General features: G+C 35.5%; 1 protein-coding gene across 1 annotated transcript in view; it reads left to right on the top strand.

The window, feature by feature from the left end:
• Positions 1-13580, top strand: part of LOC139139381 (E3 ubiquitin-protein ligase UHRF1-like) — a 187516-nt gene that overhangs the window by 149948 nt on the left and 23988 nt on the right. The window contains exons 11-13 of the mRNA XM_070708281.1: positions 2298-2460; positions 3383-3520; positions 3700-3808. Of these exons, the coding sequence (XP_070564382.1) occupies positions 2298-2460; positions 3383-3520; positions 3700-3808 (410 nt within the window). The remainder of the gene's footprint in view (positions 1-2297; positions 2461-3382; positions 3521-3699; positions 3809-13580) is intronic.

Raw genomic sequence — 13580 nt, 5'->3', positions numbered from 1 at the left:
TGGCTGATCAAAAATAGATACATAAGGATCAATAGCAACATCACGTTTAATCAGAGTGTCTATTGTGACCTGTGATAGTGTCATAGTTGTAAGAAATGTCTCCCAATCAGGTCTTTCATGACGCTGAACATACCTGTCACTGTACAGGTGTTGAAAAAATTTTTCAAACCTACTAGCCGTGGCACAAGTGAATTTTCATTTTTACTTACCCTAGAGGAAAAATTACTTGCCCCAAATTTCAAATAATTGTACCAGTAATTTGTAATGGAGAGCAAGAGTTAGGGCATATTAAGTTAAACCCAAGAGGGAAAAAGCAGATTCAAACAGGAACTTCATCTTGTTAAAATGAAGGACTTCTATCAAATCTGAAATGTAGCAGAAGAAATGTGAGAATACAGTTGTCTTTTCTGTAGATTTTGGTCATCTCGAAAACATCTTTGAATTTTGAATTTTTCCACAACCTCATCCAAATTAAAATCTTTACATAAGATTAATAAGATTGTGTATGCCTTTGAAATTTTCTCCATTAAAATAATGTCTTTAATTTACAATGAGCATAGCTCGCTGCTGCTCTTTATTGTCAAGCTGAGATCACAAATAACTGCTTACTAGTGTTTATCTGCCAAGGGCATACGCACATGTACATCAGCAACCCTTTACCTGTTTACAACATGTTTGCTCAATGAGCACAGCCATCTTTGAAAGTTTTATTTTGTTACATATATTTGTGAAGAAAGCAGATTCAAGTTTCGTTTTCGTTACTGTTCAGAGCAGATTCCCCCTCAACAGTTGTTTTTCTTTACATGAGAGCCAATCCCTAACAACCAAGGTCATGTCATTCTCGCGCACCACATGCAGTAGCTGCAATATGTAGATATGTAGCCTCATTGGTGCACTGAGCCTGTTCCGACTACGATGCAAGCTTACACTTTTTCAACCGTCGGTTTATTAATGCGTTTAACAGTAAGCATTGCCAGGCCCCGAGATCCATGGCTCTGAATAAGTTTACATTCATTTAGCAAGCACATGGTTCAATTAAACTATCGAGTGAAGCCAATCTTCATACACATGCACAAAGAAAATGGCAACCACTATCGAGGGCATACCACTCTATGGCACACATAGTAAACATTGAGTTCACTCCGCGTACATCAGATAGAGCATGTTGCAAATCTCTGTTTTAACAACTGTTCATGTTTTACAACAGCAAGAATGATTATTTAGCGATGTTGGCCAGATTTTGAAGGGTTTTCAGAAAAAAGTTTGAGATTTGAAGGACTTACAGTGACTTCTAGGCATGTATAGCCCTAATAAAATACGTTTCCAAGCTCGAATTGTCCAGAGCTTACTTAATTCAACCGCTGGTGCACTTGCCCGTCAGACGGGAAGAATATTGATTTTATTTGCTCAAAACAAAATTCACTAGCCAAGGGCGTCGGGCGATAGGAATTTTCGAGCGCTGCTGTAGTCTAAATAGTCACAAAGAAATTGGTCACTGGCATAAATATTGGGACATGCTGAAGGCATGCAACATTTCTCACTTCCCAGACATGATTTTTTGTTGAAAATACACCAACCTCGGTGAATATAGCAGCAAACAGCATTTGCAGTAGATGGACAGCACCTTAAATATCCAATACACCTCTTTGTAGACTGCAGTAGTGCAAACAGATGACAAATTTGTGAAGTTTGTACAGAGCCAAACCAAATACATTGTGGTGCTAAAATATGTGATTCTCTTTTTTAAATTTGATCAATCAGATGTGCTTCAGAAAGTGAAATTTGAAAATAGAGAAAAGGAATTTTAATTCTTTTATCTGCTCTTTACAAGATCTTAAATTGAAACAACAATGAACAAAATTGTTGAAATGAAACAATCAACAAAATGGAAAAAAATATGGGGAAATTTCTTCATAGGAGAAATGAAGTAGCTTTTTACCTCACATTGTCATGAAAAAGGTCAATTATTGCAATTACAATTATTTTTCCTGAAAATTATGAATACAGTTGCTGTGAAATGTAATACTAAAGATATGAAGTTTTTTGAAAAGTAAATTAAGTGCTTTATTTTGAAAAAAGAGGATGCTCATTTGACACATGAACTTTGATTCAAATTTAGGATAAGAAGTAGTGTGTCCATTGATGTACATGGGTCTGTATCTTATAGCTCAGTGAGTAGTTGTACTTGCCGTAGTCTTTCAATTGAATGCAGTACAAATCCTTCCCTAAAATTTGATGTGATGCAATATCTGAAGTCTACTTAAATTAAAATTTGGGAAATGTTTGTTTATTATCAGAGCTTTGGCCTTAAATGTAAATGCTCCATTAAATAAAGAGAAAGGAAACGAAGCCCAAGACTGGAGAGCCGGTAAGCCAGTGAGAGTTGTAAGGAATTGCAAAGGTCGCAAGCATTCCAAGTACTCTCCAGAGGAAGGAAACAGATATGATGGCATTTACAAGGTAAGAAACTTGGTATGGAGGTCTCCCAAGAAACATGCTGAGTAGCATCAATGAAACAAAAAACTTACCATAAAAATATCCTTCTGAAACAAGCTCAGTGCTTGGCATGAAATGTAGGAAACTAGCAATTCAACATAGGAAACCTGATATGACAATGCCCTCTGGAACAAGATGGGTACTGGCAGTGAAACCTAGGAAACTTGGCATTCAGTGCTCCCATGAATAAGCTGAGTACTAGCAGTGAAATGTAGGAAAAGAATCATAACTATAGGATAAAGCCCGAGTATGAGGGCTCTTCTGGTATATAAAGTCCAATCCAATGATAAAATGTCGAGGCCGCAGGCCGAGACATTTTATCGTAGGGTTGGATTTTATATACCAGAAGAGCCCGAGTATGAGGGTTTTATCCAACTTAAAAACTATTGCCCCTAACTGATATATTTTTGTTTTCAATGTGTTTACGTCAACCGTCCCCTTTGTCAATGTAACATGTTTAGGATATGAATTAAAACTTTTATTTGTGAAATAGCCTTCCAATGTAATGGAACATCCTATAAATGCCCTAGGGCACATTAGTTTATGTTTTTACAACCGTAGATTTTGTGTTGCAGCTGATTTCCGCTGTGTTACCAAATTTTAATATTAGGGAAAAAACGTACCAGATGTCTACAGAATATGACATGTTCACTTTTGATTGGACAGTACTTTACTACAGCGCTGTCATTCGTTTCTGGAATTTGGTGACGAAGGCTTTACGAGTAAATAAAACACCCTGAATTTAGCACTCTGATTGGTCAATCAACAGTAGATAGTTTTTAAGGAGATATTTCCCCTTGGCACAAGCTCAGTGCAACAAGTGACAGGAAGGAGCTTTGCATTTCGATCTCCCCCTGAACCATTTTCTAACATTTTTTTCAACTAGATTGTGAAATATTGGCCAGAGAAGGGGAAAAGTGGGTTCTTGGTTTGGAGATATATGTTACGAAGAGACGATCCAAATCCAGCCCCATGGACTACAGCTGGCAAGAAGAAAATCAAAGAACTGGGATTGAAACTTGAGGTGAGCAAGCATGAACTGCAGCCTGTGCAGAACCTTGTTTAATATTTCGTTTGTATTTTTATGAATGTTTACTCAGAAAAAATCATGTAGATAATCATCAAGATAACAGATAAAGTTCCAAACTATTCCATCACACAACAAAAAAGTAAAGTAACATTTATGAAAACTATATTCTACAGTATCCAGACGGTTACCTTGAAGCACAGAAGAATAAAGAAGAACAAGAGAACAAAAGTTCACCAACAAGTGATAAAGGAAAGGGAAAAGGGAAAAAAAGGAAAATCGATGGTATGTCATGATTCTTTTCTAATAGTCAGGTGGCTTAACAACAAAAAACAGCAAGATCGTTACACGGATGACAAAAGTGCCAAATTTACTACAGAGGTTCACATATGTGTGTAGATCAAAATTAGCTATTGCTCCAAAAATTTGGGCCACCGGAAAGGCTCGATGACGTCATAAATTCAAAATGGCCGCCATTATAACGCTTAAAAATGGTAAAATACAGTTTATTAAGCCAGTTTTCACTATTCTTATAAATAAACTGACTCAAACATTCTCAATCATAAACAAAACATTGAATTAATGCAAATTTATTCTTATGATGACGTCATAAAGCCAAAATGGCCGACCAAATTCAAAATGTCCGCCATAACATTGTCTAAAAATGTTCAAACACTGTTAATGAAGCCTGTTTTCAGCTCTTTATCACCTGAACCGAAATGAACACCCCAAATTACAGAAAAAACAGATAATTGATGCAAATTAATTATTAAGATGACGTCATAAAACCGAAATGGCAACCGAAAGTTACAAAATGGAGGATTATGAAGTTCACTGTGCTTGGTACAATAGCCCATTTACGTGACAAAATGATAGTATAAAAGTAATGTACAATGTGTATTAATATTCCATAAACTTAAAATAAAAGATAAATGTATCAAAACTTAGCAAATAAGTTAAACACAAGTAAAAAACTCTTATGAGATTATTGATTACTAAAAATGGTTTGTGTTTGAAAAATTGAATCGATATAAAGGAAATGAAGGCAACTTCAAACACTGGTTCTACTTTTGGTTGTGATACGGTATAGTGAGTAGATCAATGTGGTTTGGTGATAAGGGAAAATGGTGAGAAACCAGTGAATCGATAGTGCTTTGACCCTCGTAATGTGACCTTGGTCCCGGAAATAAGGTTTTATGTTGGTTATTCCTCCTAGCGGCGTTTCGGGCCAAAGTGAGTCCCTTCTTCAGTCACTTGAATGGTTTTGTATTCCCAGTGGCACATGCTCATTTTAATGGTAGCCATTGTTCATCAAAGAGAGATGCTAAAATCATTATGTTTTGGTCAGAATTTTGCGTGAATTGTTGCTCAGACCGTTCATTTGTACTCTCCTTGTGTTTGAATTTTGCTTGAAGGAGGATATATTGTATTTTTTTCTTCCTTTTATACGTTATTATAGGTTCTCTGGAAAACTATGGCCAGCGTTTAATCGCCCTTCATAATTTCCAGATTCTTATCACATTGTTTGATTAGGCTGGTTTTGATGAGGTTGTGCTTACTAGTGTTTTGTTACATCATTACTCTTACTTTTGTTGATGAAGGATGGCTGACGTTTTGTTACATTCTTTTTTATACAAGCTATGTCTTTCTTTTTGTAATCTTTTTGTTGAAGATTTTGCGTTGAGAAATTGACCTTTTTATGAAGTCCATATTGTTGTTGCATGTACACATCTGAGTAATTCACCTTCAATTCAGCATTTGAAAGTCGTAATTCACCTTCAATTAAGCATTTGAAAGTCGGTGGCAGATAAACATCGTCAGATGGTTTTTTGTGGGTTTTAAAATCGGGCCATCTCTCACAATTGCGTCAAGATATGAGATTTTGTCGATAAAATGTTCAATTAGGGGCAACGTCAAAAGTTCAATGAAGGATAAAAAACTTAATTCTTTTAGTTTGGGGGTGGGGGGTTTTTGACCTAAAAAAGTTTCTATCCTACAAATCGATTTAAGGTAAAAATTGCCAGGGGAATGAATATTTTGAAAAAATAGAGCAGAAATGCACACTTTCGTGTTGAAGCCAGCGGAGGGAGTTGTTTTAACACGGTGCAGAGCTGCACCTGGCCTAGTTAGTGTAAACAATGCAGGCTGTTGGCTTCTGTTGCACCATAGACGGTAGTTTCTCTACTGTCTATGGTTGCACTCTGAATTTCTGGTGCACGTGTGGTCCGCCTGAATGGAGCAGTGTGAACTGAGTTGTTACAACCACCAGGACAGTTGAGATAGTTTTTATGCCTCTGGAAGGAGAAACCTGGACTTTATTGTTGTTGTTCTTGTTCATTCATTGATAAACTTCAAGTTTGTTGCTAGTATGTTACTTACATTGGATGAAACTCAAAGTGTGTTCCCAATCTTAAGCCCCACTAACTGTATCTTTTAGCATTATTTTTATGATTTTACTTTCAAACTAAAATAAGTTGGTGACAATGTAGTCATTTAGGTCTGTGTACACACTTATTATTAACTACCTGCCGGGGCTATATATGCAATTTTGAACCAGATAAAGATTACACTGCGATTAAATGTTTGCCCAAACATTAAATCACAGCCCCATGCAGAAAAGCTAAAACCCTTGATACTATACATACCTGCACTGAAATCTTCATTTAAACTGCACAGAGTAGTCCAATGTAATGCATAAGGTTGAATGTTTTCAGCCGTGACACTGTGTGTTCTGATTCCTTTGTAATATTACCAATTTTTTAAAATGTCAGGAAATCAAAATGACTGTTAAAATTTTAATTAACATGTCAAATGTTTCTGAAAGGGATGGTTTCCTAATGCAGTAAAAGCTCACATCTCTTCACAGGATAGATTTCAGAGAGGAGAGAATAGGTAGATAATTTGAGGTCAACAAATTCAAGAGTACAGCTAGTGGGGCTTTAGCGATGCATTACTTTATTTCACCTCTAAATTGACTGATCCTTAGCTTTGCTTTATATAGAAAGAGCCTGGCAACAGGTTCAATATAAGTCAATTAGGTTTCTGGGGGGGGGGGGGTTTGGGGGGAAACTAAGGGAATTAAGTTTTTTATCCTACATTGAACTTTTGACGTCGCCCCTTATGTATTCCCAAGTTGAACGTAGAGTACAGGGTGCACTCCTCGACAAATGTTCTGAATGTTAAAAGTTGATGTTAGATTCCTGTGTAAACCATGAACATGTCACCTTTTAAATTTCCATACGAATATTTGACCGGATTTGGGATTTGGAATTTAATGTAACTTTCTCCGTTTCATGGTATAGGATATCAGCTCTTTCTGGTGAGCCCTTACTGCATCCATAGATTCGTTTGTATTTTTCTAAGTTGAATTAAAATATGTTGCGTTTCAGAATAATCAACAGTTAAGGCTTTCAAGTACATTGATGGTGGGTTTTTGTATCATGATAACAGTTGGCAGTACTGTTTCAGAGTCCAACGCTACGATCGCTGCATTTATGGCTTCATTTTTGGCATGTTTTTCTACATTGATACCACGTCTTATGTTACCAGAATAGAGTTTGCTTGTTTTTGTAATTGGTTCTAACTAGAGAATAAAGTTTTGTGTCCCTGGCATATATAAGTCGTTTTGGACGATTGGTTTTATGACAAGGTCTAGAAATTCCGACATTTGTTTTATTGGGCTTGAGCAGCCATTTCTATTGAGACGTTAGGTGATGATTGTTTCTACTGCTTTGCTTTTGTGTATTTTTGGCAGGAGATACCATCGTGGTGTACAAATTATTCTACTTATGGAAATGGGAAACTGTAAATCACCTCGTCAATGATCTTCTTGTCGCAGATAAATGATTTCATATACAATATCCTCTGTATAGTCAATGTCACCAAGTGTATTAGTGAACATTTTTCAATTCGTAGCTGTCTATAACTTTCTTTAATGTCATTTATCTTATTCACAATTGCTATGCCTCATCCTTTATTGATGGGTTTCATTAAGATTTGTTTGTTTTTAGACAGATTGTTCAGGGCAGTCTTTTCTGCCAGAGTCATATTCTTTCTGAAGTGGGTTGCGAATGGAATTTCCTCTATCGATCTAAGTTGCTTCGAGACAGTTTTACAATTTTTGGGTTTTCCGCGGTTACTAGTGTTGAACATGTACTTATCTTAGAACAGATGTCTGATTGATTGATTGATTGATTGATTATTTCTCATGATATCGCATAATCTTATGATGCGAATAAATTTGTTGATATCTCATACGACAATTTTTCTAGACACTCCGAAGTGGGAATAAATTTCAAGCCTTTACTTAATGCTTTGATTAAGGTTTGATTTGCAAGATTGTTGATGAATCTGAGAATCTTTCTGAGTTCTTATCTTTGTTTAACCTTCCATTTCTGCTTATGTTCTTCCTGGTGTTTTTTATGTTTTTATGTTTTGGGTTTCCAAACAGCAAAACTCGTCTGGTCACGTTTTTTGCAGTTTCCTTCATCTTTGAATTCCTAACCAGTCTGGTAAGTGAAAAACGAAAGGCAAAGACGTTTTTCTTAAAGTTCACGAAAGCTGCAAAAAAGTAAGCTAAGCTAGATTCAAAAAGCAAAAAATAGTCTTCTTTTTGTTCATAAAACCCTGACCAAACGATCTTTTTCAGGCCGGCACATCCTCCAAAAAGAGAACTACAGTATCTGTAGCACAAAACTATGTCACTACACATCGAGACATAAAAATCCAAGAAAATTCAAACGAAAAAGGCTTCTGAAACAAAGGAAGCAAAAGTCTAGACCAAAATCACAAACATAAAACCTTTTTTCAGGGACCAAGGTCACATGACCAGGGTCAAGGCATGATTTATTTACCGATTTCTCGCCATGTTTTTCGTTATCATGAAATCACATCACTATTGATCTACTCGCTATAACGTAACACTTTCAAAGGTAGAATCTATGGGTAAAGATAACTTTATTTCCTTTATATTGGTTCAGTTTTTCAGACAGAGGTCATTGTTAAAAATAAATAATTTTATAATAGTTTGTAATTTGTGTTGGGCTTATTGGCTAAGTTTTAGTACATTTATCATTTATTTTGAGTTTATGGATTATCAAGACAAATTGTGGATTACCTTTAAAGTATTATTTTGTGACGTAAATTGGCTATTTTACTAAGCACAGTGAACTTCATAATAGGTCATTTTGTAATTTTCGGTCGCCATTTTGCTTTTATGACGTCATCACAATAATGAATTTGTATCAATTATATGTTTTGTCTATAATTTGGGGTGTTAATTTCAGTACAGGGGATAAAATGCTGGAAACAGGCTTAATAAACAGTATTTGAACATTATCAGACGATAATATGGGGATATTTTGAATTTGGTCAGCCATTTTGGCTTTATGACGTCATCATAATAATTGATTTGCATCAATTTTATGTTGTATTTGTAATTTGGGATGTTTGTGTCTGTTTATTCAAAAAATATTGAAAACTGCCTGAATTAGACGTATTTTACCATTTTTAAGCCTTATAATGGCGGCCATTTTGAATTTATGACGTCATCGAGCCTTTCCGGTGGCCAAAATTTTTGGAGCAATAGCTTATATTGATCTACACATATATGCGAACATCTGTAGTAAATTTGGCACTTTTGTCATCCGTGTAACGATATTTTTGTCAAGCCACCTGACTATAATAATATGAGAATGTTTTGAGCTAAGTAATGGAAGTAGTCAAAGTCATATTTGAAATTTGTCTCTTATCTTTGGTCGCTTGCAAAAAATAGTATTGTGATGCAATTTTTGGCTCTACGTCTGACATATGTGTATGGTATTAAGACGTAAACATTGACGATTGGTTAATGACAGTTGACACCACCGGAGACCAGTCAACGGCAGTGTTGTTGCCACAAGCATACAGTGAGGTAATCTGGGTGCCATCAAACTTAACTTTTCAGGGTCGCCAAGATCATAAGCTTGTGATATTTTTAAAGCCATGAACTACTGTTGTAACTAGTGTTTCGATCTTGTCATTGCATTTACTTCTTAAATATATTTAAAAATATTCTACATAATTTTGATTACTGTGGCTTTCAGTCACTAATGTGGTGAAACCTCTCTGCCCACCAATGGCCGACTTGCATTGGTATTGGGACAGTGCGAGACAATGATTGACAAGGTCACATGACCAAATCTGTATGTCTGATTGGTAAAGATGGCATTCAGTGTATCAAAATTTTAACTTGATCAGATTTATGAATGAAAGTATCCCACAAATCATTTACATATCTCTAGGGTGAAAGTTCATTTCACTCATTAAAAGAAGGTAATCCCAGGAAATAAAACTCGTATCACGACAATATTTTTGCAGTCTGTATCAATCAGTTTGATCAATCTACATCAAACAAAAAGTAATTAGACTGTTCATGTTATAAATTTTGACTCAAAGTTGTATGGCTCCACCAAAAGCACAAGTATACGATGACATCCAACAGAGGAAAATGCCATGGGATAATATATAATTATTACATGCCTCACCTAATATCACATATAAAATGGTAGCTTGTTGATTACTTAGTAGGCCACACAGTTGTCATTTGTCTGAAAGTGACCTTGAACTACTTTGAACTTGACAACTTAAGTATTTACATGTTTTACATAGGAAATCCAGTTTTATAGAAAATTATACATAAAAGAAATGATAAAACAGTTAATAGTGATTTAAATATTAGCAATGGCCCATTTAATGATAAAAATCATTGTTTTTAAGCAGATTTTTATCTATTATTGAACTGCAACGCATGATTTTTATTTGGAACTTAACTCAAATATTTGCAGGGAAAATAATGTAAGAGGTGGCAAATAATAAAACTGTAAAAGCCTAAGCAAGACACTATGTGGTGAGGCCAAGGGGCAAATTGTCAATATTGGCCGAAATGCTGTTTTTTTGATATTCATAAAAATAAAATTACAAGCCTTACTATGTATTTTGTATTGATTTTATATTATCTGAATTACAGGCTAATGGACTAAGTTACACAGATGATTCCTGAAATGTAAACTATTCTCAAACATTTGGGTTGAAAATTAGTGTTTGCTAATTTAGAAAGTTGTTTTTATTCCCCACGGACACCGTCCGGGGGGACTTATAGGTTTGGTCATGTCCGTGCGTGCGTCCGTGCATGCGTCCGTCCGTGCGTCCGTCCGTTCACGCAGATATCTCAGAGACGCCTGGAGCGATTTCATTCAAACTTGGTACAAGGATAGTATCCTACCTCATACAGATGCATGTCGATTTGTTTTACAATGCGATCAAATTTGGCCGTGTAAGAGGACTTTGTAGTTTTCACCTCCATAGACTCCCATGTATAAGGCAGTTCATAGACACCCATGTATAAGGCAGTCCAAAGACTCCCATGTATAAGGCAGTCCATAGACTCCCATGTATAAGGCCAAGTAAAATAAACATTTAGTTTCTCATCTTATTCATATTGCAAAAAGGATGCAGTGACACAGTTTTTAGTCCCCACAGATAAAGTCCAGGGGGCTTATAGATTGGGTCATGTCCGTCCGTTAGTCCATCCGTGAGTCCATCCGTTCACACAGATATCTCAGACACTTTGACAAAATGTCACGTGACCTTGGTGACCTTTGACCTCGAATATACATATTTGTCCATAACTCAGTAACCACAAGTGCTAAACCTTTCATATATGGTATGATGGGACACCCTATGACGCCACATATTGTACCTCATTAATTATGCACATATCTAATTTTTAGTGAGCCAATAGAGCTAGAGGTCTGATTTTTGGTATATATGGATAACTAAGCAATACAATTTTTTTTGACAATGTCACGTGACCTTGGTGACCTTTGACCTCAAATATACATATTTGTCCATAACTCAGTAACCACAAGTGCTGCACCCTTCAAATTTGGTATGATGGGACACCTTATGACGCCACATATTGTACCTCATTCATTATGCACATATCTAATTTTGAGCGAGCCAATAGAGCTAGAGGTCTGATTTTTGGTATATAGGGATAACTTAGCAATACAATTTTTTTTACAAAATGTCACGTGACCTCAATGTCCTTTGACCTCAAATATACATATTTGTCCATAACTCAGTAACCACAAGTGCTACACCCTTCATATTTGGTATGATAAGACACCTTATGACGCCACATATTGTACCTCATTAATTATGCGCATATCTAATTTTGAGCGAGCCAATAGTTCATAGTTTAGTTCATAGTTTATTGTCATTTACAATTGTACAAAGTCAATTTACAGATGACATAACAAGTAGCAAAATGACAATTTTTGGAGCCAGAAAAATAGCTATCAGCTAATCGAGTCCGGCCCCATCTCTAAAGTTTCCATTTCATATTTAGATATTTAAAAGCGCTCAGTGAGTTATATTAAACAAGAGAAGAGAAAAAAAAAAAAAAACCCTTTACACAACTTTGTAGTCTTGTAACAAAAGTTGTCTTAATGATCTTCTAAACTGATTTCTTGATGTGCTCATCTTAACGGTATGCGGTAAAGTATTCCAAAAAGTTGCATGGATGTAAGAAACCGCAAACTGGCCTGCAGTGGTGCGCATTTTGGGCAAGGGTAGATTGGCATCAAGTTTGAATCTAGTGTCATAACAGTGATCAACCGTTTCAAAATATTCATTCAGAAAGACAGGAACATTCTGATGTTTTAAATCGAAAATAAATATACAAACAAGTAATTTGTGGAGTTTATACACATCTAGTATTCCTAAGGTTGAGAATAAGGGTGAAGAGGGTTCGTGGAACCCAGAGAAAGTAATTACTCGTACACACATTTTTTGAGCAATATGAATAGGCTTTAGGTACGATAAAAACGTGCTACCCCAGACTTCAAGTCCATATGTTATATTCGGCAAAATAAAATCATTATATAGTGAAACCATAATATTTCTTGGGACATAATTTCTTAATTTGAAAAGTATTCCAACTTTTTTCCGTATACATTTATTTACTTCGTTAATGTGTGCTTTCCATGTGAGATGTTTATCAATTATCACTCCAACAAAAGATGCCTGTAAAGCCTAGTGTATTGTACTATTTTTTACAGACAGAACACCTTTGATTGATAACAGTTTACCCCTGCTGTGAAAAACTACATAACTTGTTTTGGCAATATTTATCGTCAACATGTTAGCATCACACCAGCGTGTAACATGCCTAAAGTGATTATTAACCATATGTAAATCTATATCGCTTTTATCTGATGGGAAAGTGTGAAACAGATTTGAATCATCTGCAAATAAACGGAAATCAAAATAATTGGAAGAATTCGGTAAATCATTTTTATAAATAAGGAACAGAGTTGGTCCAAGTACCGAGCCCTGGGGAACACCACACTTTACTGGTAATTTTTAGGTCCGCTGTCAGAGACGCAGAGCTTATCAAATAAGTTGATTGTCCATCGTCGTCCGTCCGTCCTTCAACAATGGGCTGCTTCTCTGAAACCGCAAGTCAGATTTCTTTGAAATTTAGTATGGAGGTTCATAGGAGTGACCTCACTCAAGTTTGTTCAAATCGAGGTGAAATTTGCATATTTGTATTTTTGGGGCATTTTTTGGTGTTTTTGGTAAAAAAATCTTCTCTGAAACCACTTGTCTGATTGCTTTGAAATTTGATATGCAGTTTACTTAGGGTGAGTTCAGACAGATTTGTTCAAATTGTGATGAAATTTGCATATTTGTATTTTTAAGGCAATTTTTGTCATTTTTGGTAAAAAAATCTTTAAAAATCTTCTTCTTCAAAACTACCTGTCAGATAGCTTTGATATTTGGTACATATGTTCCTAGGGATGATCTATTTCAGATTTGTTCAAATTGTGCAGAAATATGCAAATTTGCATTTTTAAGGCAATTTTTGCGATTTTTGGTCAAAAAATGTATTTCTCAAAAAGTACTGGTCTGATAGTTTTGAAATTTGGTATACAGGTTTCTATAGATGAACTAAGTAATATATATTGAATTTCTGATGAAATCTGCAATTTTGTATTTTGGGGGCAATTTTTGC

The sequence above is a fragment of the Ptychodera flava genome, chromosome 8 (assembly GCF_041260155.1).
Source record: "Ptychodera flava strain L36383 chromosome 8, AS_Pfla_20210202, whole genome shotgun sequence".
Classification (NCBI taxonomy): Eukaryota; Metazoa; Hemichordata; class Enteropneusta; family Ptychoderidae; genus Ptychodera; species Ptychodera flava.
Note: the sequence above shows the minus strand (reverse complement) of the source record. Positions and strands in the feature narration are given on the sequence as shown.